This window comes from Pangasianodon hypophthalmus, chromosome 15 (assembly GCF_027358585.1).
Source record: "Pangasianodon hypophthalmus isolate fPanHyp1 chromosome 15, fPanHyp1.pri, whole genome shotgun sequence".
Taxonomy (NCBI): domain Eukaryota; kingdom Metazoa; phylum Chordata; class Actinopteri; order Siluriformes; family Pangasiidae; genus Pangasianodon; species Pangasianodon hypophthalmus.
In genome coordinates this window covers 312,809-336,046 of record NC_069724.1, presented here as the reverse complement: position 1 = coordinate 336,046, position 23,238 = coordinate 312,809, and the positions used below count along the sequence as shown (strand labels likewise).

General features: G+C 41.4%; 1 protein-coding gene across 1 annotated transcript; it reads left to right on the top strand.

Moving 5' to 3' along the window:
• Nucleotides 1-227: 227 nt before the first annotated feature.
• On the top strand, nucleotides 228-22,614 carry septin8a (septin 8a). Its single transcript, XM_034311200.2, has 10 exons — nucleotides 228-417; nucleotides 8,002-8,116; nucleotides 8,375-8,570; nucleotides 9,439-9,625; nucleotides 11,934-12,095; nucleotides 13,116-13,212; nucleotides 16,219-16,387; nucleotides 19,299-19,431; nucleotides 21,287-21,456; nucleotides 21,783-22,614. The coding sequence occupies exons 1-10, from the start codon at nucleotides 388-390 to the stop codon at nucleotides 21,784-21,786; spliced, it is 1,263 nt and encodes a 420-aa protein (XP_034167091.2). The 5' UTR covers nucleotides 228-387; the 3' UTR covers nucleotides 21,787-22,614.
• Nucleotides 22,615-23,238: the final 624 nt, after the last annotated feature.

Genomic DNA, 23,238 nt, shown 5'->3' with positions numbered 1-23,238 from the left:
ACACACACACACACACACACACACACACAAATAAATAAATATATAATAAATATAAAAATATATATATAAATTGTTTACTAGATGGAAGTCACTGCTTGTTGTTATAAAATAAAGCCAAAGCTTTGCCTCGAAAAAAAAAAAGTAAACATAAATATAAAGGAAGTTCGCAGGAAGACAGGAAGTCGTCATATTACTGGGGTTGAGTTTCTGGCTCCTGGTGCGCATGCGCAACATTTCACGCATGCTTGCTTGGCGTTAGTGGAGGCAGTGCGCATGCGCGGTGGAGCTCGGGTAGTGACAGTGTCAGAGAGAGAGAGAGAAAGACTGAGAGAGAGACTTCCTTTACGCCCATCTCCGATATAACACCTTCTCTACACATTCCTGATCATGGCTGCCGCGGATGTGGACGTGTTTTCCGTGAGTACTCCTCCGCATTTCCTGTAGCTCTGTCTCTGCTCCGAGTTTGCATGGCGCAGTTTGATATATTTTTGGTTTTTTTTTTTGTATTTTTCCTTTAAACACGCTGCAGTTAGCCAGCTCACTCCCTGAGAGTGTGAAGATAAAACCCTAAACAGCTTTGATATCATGTGTTCAGACTTGTGAAGCTTTCCAGCATTGTGTTGCTGATCACACAACTTCCGGTTTGCTTTATTCTAATTCATTATAACAGGTTTAGTTCTTAAACCAGAAAAGGCATTTTAGGGAAAAGGCATTTCCTGCTGAGAGTCATCCAGCTGCTGGGAGAGAGGGAGCAGCTTCCTGCTCAGAAATGGAAAGATTTTGGATCTTGTCATCACCATAAGCTCTGTTCTTCAGTGTTCCTGACAGGCTGCAGGGCAGAAGCTCCTGAATGCACAGCTCATGGTCCTGGTCTCAGCCCTGGGGTACTCAGGTACTCAGGTACTCAGGTACTCGGGGTACTCAGGTACTCAGGTACTCAGGTACTCGGGGTACTCAGGTACTCGGGGTCAGGCAGGATGAATGGTGTGTGTGAGTACCTTTCAAGAGAAGCACGGTTGGTTCTCAGTGTTCTGAATACTCCTGAAATCAAACTCCGTGTTTCAGAGCTGTACCTTATTGTCACACACACTGATGTGATTCTATATAAAAATACTAAAAATACAAAAAGAAGATTTATTAGATAGATGTGCTGTTTTATAGTTCATCTCTTCCAGAAAAAAAGGCACATTTTGTTCTGGATGATTTGTATTTGTGCACAACTTCATGATCGTTCAATCAAATGCTTTCTAGAACTGTGTAAGCCCCGCCCCCTGGAGCTCTTTTAGAAGTAAACATGGTTCATCTGTGGGTTTTTTTGTCTGAGCATCTTGACACACACACACACACACACACACACACTTCCCTTTTCCAACCGTCTCTCAGTCTGAGATGAATAATGGTTGGAGTTTAAGAAGAGGGAGGAGTTTGTGAAGGCGGAGGGGTTTGTGAAGGCGGAGGGGTTTGTGAAAGGGGAGGAGTTTGCGAAAGGGGAGGGGTTTGTACGAGGTGGCGATTTTCTGAGATGTTTTACAAACCTGAAGCTCTTCAATGCTGTACCACGTTGTGAGAATTTGGTCTTTATACAGCGTCGGGGTTCTGCATCAGTAAGAGTCAGTAAAAGTCTCTCGCTAATCTCTTCACTGTTCTCCGTATTTAGCTAGCTCGCTGTCAGGTTTGTTTCGATTGGGCGGGGGTGTGGCTTATCTCAAACGCTATTGGCTGTTGTGTAAATCAGTCAAACACTTCAACATGATGTGACTTCCTGTTTTAGAAGGAAATACATAAACATACAGAATCAATTCACAGCTAAGGAGGCACTTTATGAGAATTTTATCCCCATGAAATATATCCTGATATTTAGCCCACACAGTATTATCATGAAATTCACTTCCAAGTGTTATCTAACTGTATGTAAGATGGTTTAGTCTTTGTACCTTAAATTTTGTACAGCATAAAACCTTTCTAAAGGAAATCGTTCTGGTCACTGGAGAGTAAAAGCAGTGATGGACAGATCGCAAACCACTTTTTCAAACTGTTTATCTCTCGTTCACTTTCAGTAAGCCGTTATCCTGCGCAGGATGGCGGTGGAGACGCAGTCAGAGGATCATTAGAGAATAAATCTTAAATGCCGTTGTAGATCACATGTTTATTATAAAAGTTGTTCAGGGTGGAGTTCTACTGTAGTTAAAGTTTGATCCAGTCATCAGTTGAGTCTGAATGAAGCTTTAGTGAAGCGTGATTGTGAGTCTCAGAGAGCGTCATCGTCCCCTGTCAATCACATCCACGCTAGCCAATCACATCCACGCTAGCCAATCACATCAACACTGGCCAATCACGGCCGAGTGTAGCCTCATTAGCCTGCGTAGCAGTTTGAAAAGATGTGGTGTCTCAGAGGAAGCATTCAATTATCATGATATTTTTAAAAAACCTGTGGGTTTTGCGCTCCTTGCAGATGATCAGAGCGAGGGTGAGAGTGTTTGTGTGGAGAGGATAAGCAGATTATCAGTAAATCCTAACTCTGTCTCTCGTAATGCTTTTCTGAATGGAGACGTGTTGTGGACGAGCCGAGTCTGAGTCCTGATGTCCAGAAACAGGACGTTAGTGCTCACACCCGGGCCTTGATTTTTTTTGTTTCCTTGTGTTCTGTTAGGTCCAGGGTTTAAATGTCCTTTTTTAAAGTTATGTTTGTAAAAGAGACGCCCACAAACAAGCCCTGTTTACTCCTGACAGATGGCCGAGACTTTGTGCTGTTTGTTGAAGCCTTGAGAGGTTTCCAGAGAGTGCGATCAGTGACCAGAGATCATGTGGTGTCTGACGGTATGGTGTCTGACGGTGCGGTGTATGACGGTGCGGTCTCTGACGGTGCGGTCTCTGACGGTATGGTGTCTGACGGTGCGGTCTCTGACGGTGCGGTCTCTGACGGTGCGGTCTCTGACGGTGCGGTGTCTGACGGTGCGGTGTCTGACGGTGCGGTGTCTGACGGTATGGTGTATATAGATATATATGAACAAGGACATGGCAAGTACATGGTTAATGCTGTTTAGGTCAAACAGCAAGGCCAGCTTTAGATATCAGCAAAATGTCTACACGTGTTGTATTGATCTGTGCTCGGACAGTTGTGCTGTTCACCGTCCATCAGAACCGTCTGTCCTCCGCGAGGAGCCGATCGTCCAGCACAGCAGCTTTAACAGTTTGAAGACGCTTACAGGGGAGCCAACGTCTACAGTTTAACTATCTTTTATCTTATCCTTGCTCGAGCGATCTGGGAGCCAGCTGAAAACTTTTCTGCGTTTCAGTTGAAGCAGCAGTCAGAGGAAATTACACAGAACCTGGTTCTGGTAGCTGTTACTTTCATTTCACATCAGATATAATAAAGATAGAGCTCTGTTAAAACACAGGAGAGGAAATCTAATCAGGGCGTTTTCACACCTGTTAGTCCGATTGTCACGTCTGAATCAGCACGAAATGCGACACTTTTGTTTCCTTTGTTTCGTTTGGTTTTGTTGCTTTTCTCACTAATTAACCAAACATCGTGTGAGGAGCGTCAAAACATACACCTGAAACTCTTACATTCTTTCATCAGAAATACAACAACTGGGAAAAGTAAAAGCTTTACTAAGTGTGTGTGCAAGAAGCACAAAAATCACCCGCACAACAGATGACTGAGTAATTATATATAAGTTATATAGTTTAAATCATCACGTTTCTGCAGCGCTACAGCTCTGTGCTTTGGCTCAGTGTAGCCGCTTCTTGTGTTTCCTTTCTCTTAGAATTTCTTTCTCTTAGAATTTCTTTCTCTTAGAATTTCTTTCTTTTGCTATTTTTGTTTTGGAGTTTGTTTGTTTTGTGATTTCTTTCGACTTCTTTCTTTCTTGTGTGACTTCTTTCTTTAGTAATTTATTTCTTTCCTAATTTCATTCGTTCTCTCTGTCACTCTCTCGTGTGTAACTCCAGCACGACTGAAAGTCAGTATGTTCTTGCGGATCGTTTTCAGTGTGTGTGTGATGAGTCTGTCACTTTTAACAAATTCACTGAATTTAATATCAAATCCAATCATATGAACATTTTACAAAAGTCCCTGAAACCTTTAAAATCTGTTACTGATTATTACTGTAAAGATTAATAGTTTAAAGATTAATAGTTTAAAGATTAATAGTTTAAAGATTAATAGTGTAGTGATTATTACTCGTCTCGTCTCGTTATTGTTCTGCAGTCACCACTACAGATACACATCAGTGTCATTAATCACATTCATTAATATAATAATAATAATCTGTTAGTTTTTAATGCATATGTAACGGATGCTTCTGTTTGGTTCCAGAGATTAAAACAGTGGAAGTGTAAAAACAGAGCATTCGTTCTTTTCTTATTCAGTTTTTCTAATCATAGAAGTGTGTGACAAGCATGAGGAGATGTGGGGCGTTCTCCCTCTCTCTCTCTCTCTCTCTCTGTGTGTGTGTGTGTGTGTGTGTGTGTGTGTGTGTGTGTGTGTGTGTGTGTGTGTTGAAGCACACCGATATATTTTTAGGTCAGACTGCATTTTGTGATGCTCTGATGCCACAGTAGGATCAAATCAGGACCATCTGCACCTCCTGCTCTATTAGCCTCAGAACATGAATCACATGGGCACACAGTCAGGTGTGTGTGTGTGTGTGTGTGTGTGTGTGTGTGTGTGCTGCAGTACTCCATCGGAGGTCTTTGTGTATCCATCTGCTGAGATCACGCTCTGTCCAAGTCGCAGACGTCGTCGTTCCCCCCCGGGGTTTGTGTTAATGGTCCGGTCTGATTGGTCTGTCAGAATGATGGACGTCCCGTTTAAAGAAGGGGCGGAGCCAGTTGGTATTTGATGTAGCCCAGGTGTGGCTAGAGTGTTTAATGCTTTTAAATATATAAGTTAGTATTTTAAAAATGGATGTAATGTTAAATTCAGTAAATATGGACTTCACAGTGACATCATTGTTTCCTGAAGCGTGAACACACAGGACTTTTTTATTGAAATTATGTTTATGGTTTAGTATTTGAGACAAATTTCTTTCTGTTTGTTTAGTATTTGTGTGCGATTGTGTGTGTGTGCGCGATTGTGTGTGTGTGCGCGATTGTGTGTGTGTGCGCGATTGTGTGTGTGTGCGCGATTGTGTGTGTGCGCGCGATTGTGTGTGTGCACATGGGGAGATATCTTTATCCATGAATCCGTGGGTGGACAAATGATAAATTTATCAGCTGGTCCACAGGGAAGTAACAGCTCCAGTTTTCGTTACCTGGAATCCTAACTGCGAGAATAAAAAAGTGTATGGTGAGCTAGTTAGCTATTAAAGTGCAGGAATCCAAATGAATAAAGTATATGATCATAATCATATGCTCCTGTATGATAGTGACGCCCACAAAATACCATAAAAGGTAAAATGAGCGATCAGGGTAAAGACTGAAAACCAGAAGTGGAAGTTATTTTGACTCCCTTCTATTCCATCAATAATATTTAATAATACTAATAATAATAATAATAATAATAATAGTAAGAGAGCACTAAATCCTCCATCAGCTGAGGCGTTTGTTTACGGCTTACGGCTCTGTGCAGACAGACCGGTCCGTCCTCCGTTTAAACACCACCATTTATTTATCATAACTGAATGATTAGTTTTATTTGTCTTCATTTATGGGTGTGTGTCGGCTCACTTTCTTAATTTTTTATATTCTTTAATTAACACCAATAATATTAAGCGGCTGGTTTTGAGTAAATGTTGTGGATGGAGCTCTGAGTCCCTGAGCGAGTGAACTAGCATGAGGACGTGTTTCTGATCGAGACTCTAAAGCTCTTCTATCAGTCGCTCTGGATAAGGGCGTCTGCTAAACGCTGCAAACGTCATAAACACAAACAGTTTAAACTCCACAGAATATTCCAGAGAGAAAAGTGCAGGAATCCCTGCAGATTATAGGATCTGACGTCGATCAGGTCGAGGTTTACATTAGTTAATAAATTTACACACGCTCAGGAGCACGAGTAGGTTACGAACGTTTTCTGAATTTAAAGGATTTTCATGAATAACAAATTTCTTGTGTAAACACGTGTAGAAAGGATTTATGAATAAATCTCATATCCAGCTCGATAAATGAGGCCCATCACACATAAAAGATCTGTAATATCATAAAATTACTTTTGTGAATATCATGTTTTTTTTTTTTTTTTAAATAAATTAATTACAGCTGATTTTATATTAATTTATAATATTTAATATCTTTGCAGTGTGAGTGATTTTTGTGTGAAAGCTGTGGTTCTGTTTGTTGTGTTTTTAGTTAAAAAAAAAATTGTAAAACTAAAAAAAAAATGGAATGAGTATTGCTATCAGCTGATACTCAGGGTTTCGGTATCGGAAAAGAAAACGTGGTATCGTTCCGTCTGTAGTTAGAGCATCAGGAGTTTAAACTCAGCAAATAGACACTTCTGGTTTGTGAAAGTAAATCAGGAGAATGTTTTGATGAACCCGCGTCTCCACCAGGTCACTGCGAATAAAAATCAATTAACCTGGACGTGAAATCTGCTCGTCTCGTCCCGAGCTACTGATCTGATCAGCGCTGTGTAACACTGAGCTCAATAACAAGCTGATATTTCAGCACATCTCTGATTCTGCTTTTAAATATCAAGTTACAAATCCTGTTCATAGTATACCGAGTGTGAAACCTGAACATAGCAGGTGTCGGTGAACACACACACACACGCGCGCGCACACACACGTACCCCAACGCGCACACACACACACACACACACACACACACACACACACACACACACACACACACACGCACCCACAGCCCAACGGGTACACACTCTAACCACATACATCACACACACACACACATGCGCGCCAGAACACACACTCCAACCACATACATGCATGCACGCACACAACAGTTGTTAATGAAGTCTGCTGTTTAATAGTGCTTGTGAATATCTGCGTTTGATTTGTGGAGCTGCTTTTTCACTTTTTTTGTTTTTTTATTTGTTAGCTCTGTGATTAAAGCAGCACAGAGCGAGCCGTGTTTTTTGCGTATCAGACTTCAGCTTGCCTGAACACCGTCGCTCCACTGAGCCTGATGACATCAGCTGGTAAATATGCACCCTGGGAAAATAAAAAATAAAGGGAGGGGGTGAATGTAGAGAGAGAGATAAAGAGATAAAGTGAGAGAGAGAGAGAGAGAAAGAGAGAGAGAGAGAGAGAGAGCGAGAGAGAGAGAGAGAGAGATAGAGAGGGAGATAAAGAGAGAGAGAGAGAAAGAGAGAGAGAGAGAGAGAGAGAGATAGAGAGGGAGATAAAGAGAGAGCGAGAGAGAGAGATAGAGAGGGAGATAAAGAGAGAGAGAGAGAGAGCGAGAGAGAGAGAGAGAGATAGAGAGGGAGATAAAGAGAGAGAGAGAGAAAGAGAGAGCGAGAGAGAGATAGAGAGAGAGATAAAGAGAGAGAGAGCGAGAGAGAGAGAGATAAAGTGAGAGAGAGAGAGCGAGAGAGAGAAAGAGAGAGCGAGAGAGAGAGATAGAGATGACTAATGATTTGAGTTCAGACTCGAGTGTAATGATCATCAGCAGAAAAATTATTCATCAGTGTGTGAATCTTTTCTGATTGTGTACGTTGTTTTTCTTTTATTTCCAAATGAAATGGTCAAAGGTTTTTCGCTTTAAATTCTTTAAAATAATATATTTACATTTATGGCGTGTGGCAGACTGTTATCAAGGAACAGTTCAGACTCGGACGTCATTTGTCTCTTTTCTCTTGTTTCTTTTCATTTTTTTTCCTATTTATTTTTTAGATTTTTAATGATCCTTTATAATGTAATTTTTGTCCAAAGTATCAAAAATAGACACTAAATGTGTCTTTAGCTCCCGATCAGCACTGAAATGCCTCGCTCGGTGTGTTTGTGTAGTGATTTTCAGGATCCAGGCCGAGTCCTGAGCGTAGAGTGATCGAGTCTTCCGAGCGTAAACGTAATCATTTGTGTGACTTTGTTGCAGGATGAACAGAAGCGGAACCTCAGTCTGGGCGGACATGTCGGCTTTGACAGTCTGCCTGATCAGCTGGTCAGCAAATCCGTGTCTCAAGGTTTCTGCTTCAACATCCTCTGTGTGGGTACGCACCTCTTTCTACAGCTTCATACAAAAACTTCACCTGTTATACAGAATCTATCGTCTGGGAGAAACAGTAGCAGTAACGTGTTAGAGATCCTGATTTTAGACACAGCAGTCAGCGTGGTGAATCACTAATCATTGTTTTTTTTTTTGGCTTTTCACATTTACTTGTTGACCTGCAGTTTTAGCATTTTTACTTTAGGTGAAAAATCACCTGTTAAACTCCTTTACTTTGTTTTTTGGGTACTTTGTCATTTAGGGGAGACGGGCATCGGCAAGTCCACGCTGATGAACACACTTTTCAACACGATGTTCGAGAACGAAGAAGCCAGTCACTACCAGAACGGCGTGTACCTGCGGCCGAGAACATACGACCTGCAGGAGAGCAACGTCCACCTCAAGCTCACCATCGTAGACACGGTCGGCTTCGGAGACCAGATCAACAAAGAAGAGAGGTACGATTTCACAAACACTCAGAAACATTCACAAATATCTTGTTTCATTGACTAGGCTTAAATATCAGAGTGGCATGAATGTAGAAGAGAAAGTGAGCCACATCGCTCCCAAAATCCCAGCGATGAGCGTGATGCTTCTGAAACATTTCACACTTTTCACTAATGACCTCAGCACAGCATGTGCTGTCTAGCAAACATTTCCCTTCTGCTTGAAGATGGGAATAAATAAAACCCTTAAACATGCATAAGGAATGAGACGCAGAGAGACAGCTGGAGAAAATCCTCCGATTGGAGTTTGAGTGTTTTTTACAAGGAAAGACAGATGAGGAGGGATGAAGAGGAAATGCTGAGGGACGGCTTATTTCCGCGACCCTTTGAGTGAAGGGGTCAAAGAGCGAGAGAAAGTGTGTGTGTGTGTGTGTGTGTGTGTGTGTGTGTGTGTGTGTGTGTGTGTGTGTGTGTGTGTGTGTGTGTGTGTGTTTACTCCCTAGACGCTCTAGTTGGGAATGCCACTTGAAATTGCGTTCTACATTCTGCAGCAGAGGCTTTAAAAGTTCACAAGAGATGCATGCTGGGAATGCGCCCTGGAGAAACAAAGGGAAAGGTCGAGCATTGTAAACACACTGCTGGAAGGGTTATGTGAAGTTAGATAGCTTTCTCAGATACGAGGGACATGTGTTAGCCACAAGGAAAACGTGAAGCAGTCTTAAAGGAATGAAGGAGAGTTGGATTAAAAAAAATTTTTCCCCAAGTAAAGTAGAAAGAAAATGAAAGAGTAGCAGATTTAAATGATCTTTGCTTAATAACGTCATTTCAGTGATATGTTTTTTTTTTTTAGCATTTAAAAAAAAATTTTTTGTCTTTCCAGTTACAAGCCCATTGTTGATTACATCGACACACAGTTTGAAAACTACCTGCAGGAAGAGCTGAAAATCAAGCGCTCGCTTTTCAACTACCACGACACGAGAATCCACATCTGCCTCTACTTCATCGCTCCCACAGGCCACTCGCTCAAGTCTCTGGATTTAGTCACAATGAAGAAGCTGGACAGTAAGGTATGCACAGCAGCTTGTCAGCAGATTACTGAGGTTTAACTCGTACATGGTTTAGCAGGACCATGCTAATGTACAGCGGATGTTAAAAGTCTACACACCCCTGTTAAAAACTCCAGGTTTTTTCTAATGTAAAAAAAATTTAAAGCACGATAAATCATGTCAGATCTTTTTCCACCTTTGATGTTAAATAGCAACCAACAGCACTGAAGTGAATTGACAGGAGAGAGACTCTGCTCCTCCTACCACAGAGAGCTCGGACAGTTTCTCTCCTGGCCACGGATAGCTGCGGCATCATCGGGATTCGAACTCGTGATCTCCGGACAGTTTTATCTGCTCTGAGATTCATTTCTGTTTATTCCTGCCTTTAACTTTAACTTTAGCTGTTGAACAAATGGCTCTTCCAGAAGCCAGGTTTCTCTTCCCGGCACACGGGAATCCAGGTTGGGAAGTTCAAAGCGGCAGATAGGAGGATCTACTCGGCTGAGTGGATCACAAACGCTCACACACTGTTATTATTAAGTTTATTGTACTTGAACGTTTTAATCAACAGGAAACTGGAAACCTAAAGCACGTATACCAGCAATGATTATTTTTGCTGTGTTGAAAATGTACCGTATCGAATCAAAATTATATATAGTTCGGATTTTCTAATCCCAACAGTCATCTGTTTAATGATAAAATAAACGACTTGTTGATTTCTGCGGGATGTGTATGTGTACATTGTGGCATCGTCACATCTCACAGTGTAAAATGTACTTGATATTGGACGAAGTTTCGATCAGCTGACGCTGGACAATCTGGGACAGGACGCTTCCCCCAGTCTGTACTGGTTCAGATCAATTTTTCATTTTCTCGGTGTGGGGCTGAGGGGGTGTGATAACAACATGCAGGATGATGGAGAGTGAGAAATGGCAGGGTGTAGTACCGGGATTCTGGCTTTACCGCGTGTGTTTTGACGTGCTGAACAGATGGTACTGTGATATTCAGCAAGTGGCTACCAGCCAGAACGTCCTCTGGAGATTCTCATATCTCACAAGTCCTCCACGCTTAGGAGGAAAAAATGTTAAACAGGAAATGCCTTGTGAATAAATGTCGCAATGAGTTATGTTTTGCACTTTCTTTATTTGCTTTCATTAGAGAAAATGTAGAGACTGTTATTCTGGCTACTTTCTGTAATAGAGCATGTTTAAATTCTGTATGTTAGCTGTTAATGTGCGAGGATGAAGGATGAGAACTCTCTCATTTCCAACACAACGGCGAGTAGGCGTTTCTTTTTCATCTCGACTGAAGCTGTGTCTCTGCTGTGGAACTCTACTTTAAGTGACTGTAATTAGCAGTAACTATTTCTGTAACTTGTAGAGACAAACGAATTGTGCCTTTGACACTACTGTAGTGGTTATTAGACTTATACCTGCACACAGGAAAGTGAGCATTTCCACCATTTCAGGTGTAAAGAGAGTAGGGAGGAGTAATAATACTTCCAGCTGTGCGGTCAGGAACTGCTTACCAGGCAGAGACAATCACGAATACTCAGCTGGACGGTGGATTTGTAGGTCATTTTGCTGTATCTGCATGATAGATTATAGATTGTCCTGCTGTCATGTGATTGGCTGATGAATGATCGTGTGTGTGTGTGTGTGTGTGTGTGTGTGTGTGTGTGTGTGTATACAGTATGTTTACAAAACGTTATTTTGCCTGAAATGGAGCACAGATCTTATACATGAACACAGGACACTTGTCCTAGAGCACCATGCCATCATGCATCAGGTGTTTCACGTTGTTCAGCAGCACAACATACGTTTTGGAAAATTCAAAATGGGAGCAGTGCATCTACTGTTTGCTAACAGGTTACTGAAATACCGCAAAGTTTATTCAGAGCTCTTCTGACAAACATTTAAGACACACGCACACACACACACACACACACACACACACACACACACACACACACACACACACACACACACACACACACAGTGTTTGCATGTGGAGGTGAAAAGTTGATCTAACCAGTGTGTTGTGGTTTAGTGTTGTATCAACTCTAACACACCCAGTTCAGCACACCAGCTAGTACTCAGGCTTACGTTTGTTTGAGTAAACGTGTCAGACCAGAAGACTGGTGTTGGGAATCTTGTTTTTTGGTTCTTTTTTTTTTTTTTTAATTATTTGCTTTATGTTAATTTATCGGAGTTGAAACATTTTCACAGTTTTCACAGATCCATTCGTTAATCTTTGGTACATAACATGAAAATATTAAAGGCTATTTATCTGATTCTAATATGACGTGATGGTCATGTCCTGTCTACAGGTGAACATCATTCCCATTATTGCGAAAGCTGACACAATTTCCAAGAGCGAACTTCACAAGTTCAAGATTAAAATCATGAGCGAGCTGGTGAGCAACGGCGTTCAGATCTACCAGTTCCCCACGGATGATGAAGCGGTGGCCGAGATCAACTCCTCCATGAATGTAGGTTTTATTTTCTGTACAGAAAACCGTCTGGGCGTGAAAAATGATGAATTAATAGACGTACAAACACACACACCCGAGTTTCTGGTAGTTAAAGGGATGGGATGGAGCGCATAATGAAGCGTTAATGAAGAGTTATTATCCGTTAATTAGCGTATGAACTTTGCTCTGGGTGGCTGCTGTTCTTTGTTCTGAGTAATCATGTGAAATTAATTTAACAAAGAAAAGAGTAATAAAGCCAGCAAGAATACGTTATTCAGAATGAACAGATCATGTGTTCTAAACAGATACAAGTACAAATATGGAGAAGAGATGCACTATTCATTTTTCGTTTTTTTGTTTTAAAGAAAGATTGCTGTAAAGGTTGTGTTTGGGTTTGCCTGGGGACTGAGCTCCAGCGGGACGTCTCAAAAAAAGGTCACGTGAGCGGGAGGCATTTTTAAAGCAGTTAGATATGAAGCACGTGGGCGTGAGCGAGCGGTCCGATAAATCTCACGAGAAGAAGAAAGAACACGTTCATTAACCTGAATGTCAAAGATGCATCTACAGCATTCATTCGTTTATCAGTAAGTTCCTGCTCCGGGTCGCGCTGGGTTAAATCAGGATACGAGTTTGTTTAGGCCTGTATGTTGGGAACTAAATTTGTTATAAAATTAGTTTAAAAAGGTACAAACCAAATACAATAATTGTAGGAATGGAATTAAAAAACAGTCTCTCACACACTTCTTTTTAAAGCTAGCATCTATAGGAAGTTCATTTTGTTAAAATATTATTCAGAAAGGAAAAAAGATCGTCTAAAACATGACGTTCGTGAGCTTCTGTGATTCGGATTTGTCTGGAAGTTTATACGCATGTCATGCTCACGTATGTTACACTGAGTCGGCTCTAAATGGAGAATGTGAAGGGAGAATTACGCTGCTGCTCGATCAGAAATGTTTGAAAAGTTCTGCTGAAGCCTTTAGACAGGTTTACACTGAACTCTGCTCTTCCTCAGCGTACATGTGTGTGTTGTTTTTTCAGGCTCATCTACCCTTCGCTGTAGTGGGCAGTGTTGAGGAGGTCAAGGTCGGGAATAAGACGGTCAGAGCCAGGCAGTACCCCTGGGGCGTCGTCCAAGGTAATGTTTTTATTAAATTATTATTATTTTTTTAAAACATAATCTTTCCAAACACGCACAGCACTGCACCACTGCGTCGCTTCTCTCTCCCTGAGGAAAGCTTTGGGTTATTTTTGGGTAATTAACAGCTCTTTGGTAAAACAATCTTCTTGTCCACAGAGCTGATAAAGTGTGCAGAGTGGGAGGTAATTAATGCGTTGCTCACGCGGTTGCTAAAAGTGCCGGCTGAGGAAAGGTCACGTCATTAACTGTGTCACGTCGGAGAGACGGCAAGATGAGAACAGGATGTAGCTAATAAAATGGAGTTTCTGTTAACGTGGACGTGTGTGAGAGAAAACAAGTGTGTGTTGCATAACAGACTGTTTTTTATGAGCTAATAATATTTTCCCTTAAATAACATTCAGCCTGGGAGACTTGGAGATGCATCCATTGCTCCATCTCTCCATCTCTCCATCCCTCTGTCTCTCCATCCCTCCATCTCTTCATCCCTCCATCCCTCCGTCTCTCCATCTCTTCATCCCTCCATCTCTCCATCCCTCCATCTCTCCATCCCTCCATCTCTTCATCCCTCCATCCCTCCATCTCTTCATCCCTCCAACTCTCCATCTCTCCATCCCTCCATCTCCATGTCTAGGGTGATCTTTAGTGTAAAATGAAGAGTGCTGTATATCTGCTTTAATGTCTGTTAACCGTCAGCTCCTGACACTGTGATGGAGGAGAAAGCTGATATTTCTTCCCTGACCTTTCTATTTATATGCCGTGGGTTTAGATTTTCTTCCCGTTCAGGATTTCCCAAAACTCTTTCGGTTGCTGATCTGTACGATCTCCAGGGACGTGACTGGAGCTGCACTTAGATTTCAGATAAGGTTATTTATTCTCCTTATATAATGCTGTGGAAATGAACACTAGCTACATTTACATGCAAAGATTTTTACCAAATCTGAGTGAATTCCTCCTGTTTGGAGATCACTATAATATAAATAATATAATCTCACCTTACACTCTGTAAACATTTAAAATCTCCTTTAACGTGCATGTTATGTGTAATCCAAATTAAACTTATCCACATGCGAAAAGCGATGTTTAGTGTCACTGTGAAGATTATAAAAAGACGTGTGTAATTAAGGCTAGTTCAGAATATTAACAGTTTTCAGGTTTTTGTCTTAAACTCACCCAGCGTTACAGCTTAACTTTTATTTTTAAATCTTTTTAAACGAACTATTTTTTAATAAAAGCACTGATTGATTCTTTTGCTGTAGAGCGTCATAGTGTGAACACGTACAAAAAGATTCTGATTCTGAAAATGAACAGATTTAAAAGTTGACGTGGTGTTTAATCTTTTCTTTATTGGATAATTAAGCAGCTTGTCTTTCTCTTTTGATTTAATAGATTGATATTTTATTCATATCAGCCTCAGTTGGGTTTTTCTTTACGATTTTTTCTACGATACACAATGTGAATCACAGTATAAAAATTTATGAACGATTTCCCACCAATACAGTAGTGATGCATTTTTTAAAAGAATTTTAATTAATTAAAAAACAATTTTTTTAGGTGCAAAATTTTAACGTGAAATCAGCAGCTTCCGGTTAGTTTTTATTATTAAATAAATAAAAAAATTATGATTAACGTAAAGCACTGCTAACAATTCAATAATCAGAGGAACTGTGCACAGGAAGTGGCGGCGATGCGAGTGTTAAATATTTGTTTCTGGGCAGGAAACAGGGTTAATTGCTTTTGATCTGCGAGCTGATTTTTGCCCATTGAAGTTTTTAGGAAGTGTTTTTCCCATGCCTGCAGTTTGTCCAGCTGGATCCCTCGACTTTTCCGCTCCCTCTCTGTGTTTTTTTTTTTTTTTTGGTATTTTTTCTTGGAATGTGAAGCGCTGTGTATTTCCACTGGGAATTTGTTATTTCTCTGCTCTTGGGTTTGACTTCCATTTTCATTTGGCTCTTCAGTCCACTGTTCCCAAAGTGACAGAAAACATCATTACTGATGGAATTACTATAACTGCTAAAGATTTTTAGATCTGCTAGAGAGGAGTGACTTCTCGTTATTTAGGAACATTTTATTAAACAGATCTGCATGAATTCCCACGTTGGATCGGGAACTCCTGATGATAATTTCTCTCTCTGAAACTGTAAGTGAAGTAAAAATAAAATGCTACCAGTAAATGTTCGGGATTCAGTTCTGCTGTTTTCTTTTCAGCCCACATTTGCAGTCATGTGTCACTGTTTGTTTGATAGACTCGCTCTGTGAAAGCCCCAAGCTCAAATTCTTCCATAAAATAACACCATAAGGCTGAATTGTCTGAATTCTGTACAAATCTGTGCGCTGATTGTGTAAAGATATCGTGCCAACAAATTTGTCTCTACCATTAATGTGTGCTCCAGGAGGCCATCTTGTGTCTCGTCTTGTAGCTTCTCTGGGATCGATTATTATCTATAAATCCATTCTGTGAATCTCCACATGAACAACAACAAAATAAATCCAGCTAACTGAGTTCTTCTGGAGCATCTAAGTATGAGCGTTCCTGCTACAAAACATGTTCTGCATTATTCGTTCAGTCAGAATTATTCCCCAGTAGTGGAGTACATGGTGTATACGCCTGAGACGCTCGTTTCAGCTGCTCTAATTTTCCTGTTTTAGTTTTTTTTTCTTCCCGTAAATTTGTGATGGACTCGGTGCAGCTGCAGGAATGAAGAACAGGAAAGAGTGCTGATGATTTAAAGGGATGTTTTCATTCTTCTGTCTTTACATCCCCCTAAAAAAAAGCTGTATACTCCGTCTCCTGGAGTTTTAGGATGAGATTTAATTAGAAGTTTTGAAGGTTTGTGCGATGTTGATTTTTCTCTGCTCGCAATTTAGCATTTTAGAAAATCTCAGTAAACGACTGAATCATCCAAAACTGTTATATGTTATGGACTACACTGATTGTGTGTGTGTGTGTGTGTGTGTGTGTGTGTGTGTGTGTGTGTGTGTGTGTGTGTGTGTGTGTGTGTGTAGTGGAGAATGAGAGTCACTGTGACTTCGTGAAGCTGAGGGAGATGCTGATTCGTGTGAACATGGAGGACCTGCGGGAGCAGACACACACCCGCCACTATGAACTCTACAGACGCTGCAAACTGGAGGAAATGGGCTTCAAAGACACCGACCCTGACAGCCAGCCGTTCAGGTAGGTTCATCACACTGTTCCTCACTCAGACGTCGCGCTGTTCCTCACTCAGACATCACACTGTTCCTCACTCAGACGTCACAATGTTCCTCACTCAGACATCACACTGTTCCTCACTCAGACGTCACAATGTTCCTCACTCAGACGTCGCTCTGTTCCTCACTCAGACGTCGCTCTGTTCTTCACTCAGACGTCGCACTGTTCCTCACTCAGACGTCGCGCTGTTCCTCACTCAGACATCACAGTGTTCCTCACTCAGACGTCACAGTGTTCCTCACTCAGACGTCACGCTGTTCCTCACTCAGACGTCACGCTGTTCCTCACTCAGACATCACAGTGTTCCTCACTCAGACGTCACGCTGTTCCTCACTCAGACTTCACGCTGTTCCTCACTCAGACGTCACGCTGTTCCTCACTCAGACATCACAGTGTTCCTCACTCAGACTTCACGCTGTTCCTCACTCAGACGTCACGCTGTTCCTCACTCAGACGTCACAGTGTTCCTCACTCAGACGTCACGCTGTTCCTCACTCAGACATCACAATGTTCCTCACTCAGACATCACAATGTTCCTCACTCAGACGTCACGCTGTTCATCACTCAGACGTCACGCTGTTCCTCACTCGGTCAGACGTCACAATGTTCCTGACTCAGACGTCACGCTGTTCCTCACTCAGACGTCACGCTGTTCCTCACTCAGACATCACAATGTTCCTCACTCAGACATCACAATGTTCCTCACTCAGACGTTGCTCTGTTCCTCACTCAGACGTCACGCTGTTCCTCACTCAGACGTCACGCTGTTCCTCACTCAGACGTCACACTGTTCCTCACTCAGACGTCACGCTGTTCCTCACTCGGTCAGACGTCACGCTGTTCCTCACTCGGTCAGACGTCACGCTGTTCCTCACTCAGACGTCACGCTGTTCCTCACTCGGTCAGACGTCACGCTGTTCCTCACTCGGTCAGACGTCACGCTGTTCCTCACTCAGACGTCACGCTGTTCCTCACTCAGACGTCACACTGTTCCTCACTCAGACGTCACAATGTTCCTCACTCAGACGTCACGCTGTTCCTCACTCAGACGTCACGCTGTTCCTCACTCAGACGTCACGCTGTTCCTCACTCGGTCAGACGTCACAATGTTCCTCACTCAGACGTCACACTGTTCCTCACTCAGACGTCACACTGTTCCTCACTCAGACATCACAATGTTCCTCACTCAGACGTCACACTGTTCCTCACTCAGACATCACAGTGTTCCTCACTCAGACATCACAGTGTTCCTCACTCAGACTTCACGCTGTTCCTCACTCAGACATCACAATGTTCCTCACTCAGACATCACAATGTTCCTCACTCAGACATCACAATGTTCCTCACTCAGACATCACAATGTTCCTCACTCAGACGTCACGCTGTTCATCACTCAGACGTCACGCTGTTCCTCACTCGGTCAGACGTCACAATGTTCCTCACTCAGACGTCACAATGTTCCTCACTCAGACGTCACGCTGTTCCTCACTCAGACGTCACGCTGTTCCTCACTCAGACATCACAATGTTCCTCACTCAGACATCACAATGTTCCTCACTCAGACGTTGCTCTGTTCCTCACTCAGACGTCACGCTGTTCCTCACTCAGACATCACACTGTTCCTCACTCAGACGTCACACTGTTCCTCACTCAGACGTCACGCTGTTCCTCACTCGGTCAGACGTCACGCTGTTCCTCACTCGGTCAGACGTCACGCTGTTCCTCACTCGGTCAGACGTCACGCTGTTCCTCACTCGGTCAGACGTCACGCTGTTCCTCACTCAGACGTCACACTGTTCCTCACTCAGACGTCACACTGTTCCTCACTCAGACGTCACAATGTTCCTCACTCAGACGTCACGCTGTTCCTCACTCAGACGTCACGCTGTTCCTCACTCGGTCAGACGTCACGCTGTTCCTCACTCGGTCAGACGTCACGCTGTTCCTCACTCGGTCAGACGTCACGCTGTTCCTCACTCAGACGTCACACTGTTCCTCACTCAGACGTCACGCTGTTCCTCACTCAGACGTCACGCTGTTCCTCACTCAGACGTCACGCTGTTCCTCACTCGGTCAGACGTCACGCTGTTCCTCACTCAGACGTCACACTGTTCCTCACTCAGACGTCACACTGTTCCTCACTCAGACATCACAATGTTCCTCACTCAGACGTCACACTGTTCCTCACTCAGACGTCACAATGTTCCTCACTCAGACGTCACGCTGTTCCTCATTCAGACGTCACGCTGTTCCTCACTCGGTCAGACGTCACGCTGTTCCTCACTCGGTCAGACGTCACGCTGTTCCTCACTCGGTCAGACGTCACGCTGTTCCTCACTCGGTCAGACGTCACGCTGTTCCTCACTCAGATGTCGTGCTGTTCACTGACTTGCTCACTAAAGTCAAAGTCTTTGGTGAGCAAAATATTTTGTACAGAAACCGTCTGGAACAGATTTGACCACTGACTGAAAACCAGATCCATCTGCCTCATTTATCTCATTATACCATCTTCTTTTTTTTTTTTCCTGACAAACAACAGACAGGAATTAGTTCATTTGTGATGGCTGCATGGAGCACTGAATCTTTGAAATTTGCAGATGTGAAATTGTCATATCCAGTCATTTCTGTGTTAAAAAAAAAAAAAAAAAAAAAAAAAAAAAAAAGCCTTGTGTAACTAGCCAGGAGGAGACAGTGCGACCAGGAGTGATGTATTTCATTTGAAAATATGTGCAGAAAATGAGTTTATATATATATATATATATATATATATATATATATATATATATATATATATATATATATATATATATATATATATATGTGTGTATGTGTGTGTGTGTGTGTGTGTGTGTGTGTGTGTGTGTGTGTCCTGTAGTCTACAGGAGACCTACGAGGCTAAGAGGAAAGAGTTCCTCGGGGATCTGCAGCGTAAGGAAGAGGAGATGAGGCAGATGTTTGTTAATAAAGTGAAAGAGACCGAGGCTGAGCTGAAGGAAAAGGAGAGGGAGGTGAGCAGTGTGATGGCTTTTACCTTTCGTTTACGTGTTGGAGAAAGACTTCACTGCTGATTCCGTGGCTCCAGCGCTGCGTGGTTCCAGCAAGGCCCGGTTTTAACACGTCTTTTTGGTCTGATTTTGTATTTATTGTATATAAAGATCTTTTCAGTACACTATTTCTGCACTAAACTCCATCAGATACGTAGTCTAATCTAACAACACTGCTAGCTAGCATTTACAGAGAAAATTGATTAGCTTACTACCTTAACTAATCCTATGAACTTCTTCTAAGATATATTGTAAAGATGTTTCCTCAGGCAAGTCCTCTCTACTCGTGCTGTGTGAAAATTATAAAATGATGTCTGATGCAGCTCCATTCCGCATGTTCTGCTTTGTGCTTGTCCTTCAATAGCATCTTTTTTTTTTGTTGTTGTTAAGATTTACATCACATCAGTTCCTTCCCTTCTGGATGAATGGTTACTGTGTTGATCCCTGAAATGTACATTATTTTTCCTTTCTGCACGTCCACAGCTTTGCATAAGCTAAATAATCAGACTAACAGGTTAAGCAGCACCGAGGAGGAGAAGCTGCAACTGAAATTGATTATTTTATTTACAGGTGTGTTTGAGTCAGGTAATAACTTCCACTGTAAAAAGCAAATCTTTATTCAGTGCGTCCCGAATCCATACGTATAGACTCTATAAACCTCTGTGAGATGAAGGAAGTGAAGCTTTAACGCAGAAGCTAGATGTTCTGTAGATCCGTGTTTTGCTTCCTTGCGCTTTTGGACCTGATGTCACGTGTACGTAGCTGTCATTGTTTAGAAACCAACTAAAACACACATTCTTTCTTTCAACTGCACTCAGTATCTTTTAAAGCCCCTTTCAAATTGACTTCATTCATTTGAATTTACTAATTAACTACCAAGATTAAAGATTAATCAGTGAAATATTTGTGCCGCTGTGCTCACATCCGTCCCACGCCGCTGCATTCAGATACATTTATACAGTAACGTGACTGAAATCTTACATTCTCTCTAATCCTAAACACAATACACACGCTCCTCTATTAATCTCACTTTAATTCATGACTTTCGTTCAATCCTGCTGGAAATTATTAATAAGCAAATTTGTGATAAGTTTATTTTTTACATTGCAGATTAAAAACAATAATAAAAAAATATTTAAAACTGAAAAAGAAAGGAAAAAAAAGATTTAAGATCACATCAGCTACAAAATTATTTTTTTAAAAATTTATCACAATAGCAATATATATCATCATATCACCCAGCCCTAATTATTATTAAAATATAAAAATGTCTTGCTTCTGTAGTTTCATGAAAGTGCAAACTGTCATTCAGAAATAGTATAAAGTAAATATAATATTTATAAGAATCATTACATTTACTTTATACTTTCTTGTGAAAGTGTGTGAGAAACAGAGAGACAGATTTCTCTTATTAATTCTACTCGAGAATAAAGTCATAATATTTTGAAAAATAGTGATTTTACTGCGACAGAACGGTGCATATCTAAACAACGGAGATATAGAAGTACTTAATCTTTTTATTAGCGTTATAACTTTGAAATAAGCAAGAAATTATGTTTATTTAGAAGAAAGAACCACAGGAACTTGGAGGAAAATGTCTGTTTTGTGAAAGTGTGCGCTGCTGTAGTGACCTGAGCAGGTAACATGCCTTAAATATGGTGTTTATTAGATGAGAGGTGCTGGAGCTCCAGAGCACGGCGTCTACGTCCCTCCTATCGCACGCATCAGCGGCGTGGCGTGTCTGACCTCCGTCTCGCTCCGTCTCTCTGGAATGCCGATGCTGACGTGAGATTGTGTGTGTTATCGGATTCTCTTCCAGCTTCACGACAAGTTTGAGCAGCTGAAGCGCATGCACCAGGAGGAGAAGAGGAAGGTGGAGGAGAAGAGGAGGGACCTGGAGGAGGAGATGAACGCCTTCAACAGGAGGAAGGTGGCGGCCGAGACGCTGTCTCTCTCACAGCCGCTCAAGAAGGACAAGGACAAGAAGAAGTGAGTTGTTCTGCTTTTTTCTTAAATCCTTCTTGTTTTGTTTTTTTTTATAACAGAAACACAGACACACACACAGAACAGTGGAAAGCAAACATCAGGGACCTCTACTGACCAGATTGATGTGTGTGTGTGTTTGTGTACGTGTGTTACTCAACATGATGACATTATCATTCCTAATTTCGTCGTATACAGAGGTATACAATGACAATAAAGGCTTTCAATTCAATTCAGTGACCTTATTTATGCAAGAGTCCACTCCATGTTTCATTTCACTTTCATTTTGTCATTCATTTTGTTGTTTTTTTGTCATTTTCTTTCCCTTTCAGTTAATTTATGAGCACGACATCGCAGGCTGAACGTGGACTTGTCCTCCATCGTCATAGTGACATCGCCATTTAGTTTTGGGTTTTTTTCCTGCCGTTTTCCTCATTGACATTTCGTAAACGGACCAAAGACACTGCCGGGGACCTCAGACACGCAGTCCGATTGTGAGGATCGACTTTCCAATTGTGTTGCCAACATTTTTTTTATCCTTTGACTGTAGGACCATTCAAATTACGTTCTTGGATTTTTTTTATATCATATTCCTGTATTTGTATTTTCCCCTCTTTATTATTATTATTATAGCTTTGAATTTGACTCACTATGATTTCTTAGACCAGTTGATGGACTGTGTTGGTTTCTCTGTGTGGAACTTGTTTTTTAGAGATATCCGCAGGGTTGGTGTGTGAGTAAGCTTCGCCTCCCTCCTGTCATGTGTTGAAGTATTTAAGACCTGAGCCAAACCCCACAGCATAGCAATCATAAGAAGAACAGAACTGTTATTTAAACATTTATTTTGCTAAATATTACCTACAAGGGTACAACAAATTCAGCTTAATCCAGCATTTATGTTTTGGAGCTGTTTTATGAGAACCCAAAGCCTGTAGCTTTTCTATTTTAGTAGCTTTGAAATGATGTACGCGAAGTTTCTGTACGGTGTTTGTTTAGTTAAAAAGGTATGTTTTAAGGTATGATATAATAATCAAGCCATGAAGACGAGGGAGAGAGAGATGCGCCGTGGATTATCTAGATGAACTATTGTGACTTCAGGCACATGTTTTTATTAAAAATCATTGTATTCTCAGATGAGTCAAATAAATATAAACACCCATTTAACATCCTGGACTGTCTGGGCTTCACTTCACAGATATACACTATAAAAACACCACACACTCACAATAATCTGAATCTGCTTTCAACTAAACAGTGGAGCGCAGTTTAATAAAGTGCTTTTAATGAGCATCTTGAGCATAAACTAACAAAGCTAGACACTTTACTTCTTTCTCTGAAGAAGAATGGTTTAAAAATACAAAATGCAGTACAGTGCGAAAGTCTTAAACACCTGAATTTTTATTACAAATTTCGCTTTAGATGTTTATTTGATGTCTTCTGTATTACTGCATCAGTAAAAAGAGCACTTTTTGATTTACAAACAGTTGTGAAGAAAGTAAAATGTTAATAGACCATGTTTTAGACCGTCAGAGTCTCCAGAAGAACCTGGTGGATTCTCCAAGATTCTTAGGAAACCTGACCGAACAATTTTTTATAAAACTGCACAAAGTGTAGCTGAGACTAAGGTGAAGTGTTCTCACGCCAAATATTAACTTCTCTTTATTAAATTACGTTAACTGTTTGCTGATGTTTGTAGTACATTTTTCTTGCATAGAAGTATTTAATTTCATTATTTTAGAAGGCTTTATAGCATTTCTTTACACGTGTCTAAGACTTCTGCACAGTACA

Coding starts and splice junctions, on each gene's coding strand:
- septin8a (XM_034311200.2), top strand. CDS start 388: ATGGCTGCCGCGGATGTGGACGTGTTTTCC. Junction 418..8,001: donor CGGATGTGGACGTGTTTTCC/GTGAGTACTCCT, acceptor ACTTTGTTGCAG/GATGAACAGAAGCGGAACCT. Junction 13,213..16,218: donor CCCCTGGGGCGTCGTCCAAG/GTAATGTTTTTA, acceptor GTGTGTGTGTAG/TGGAGAATGAGAGTCACTGT.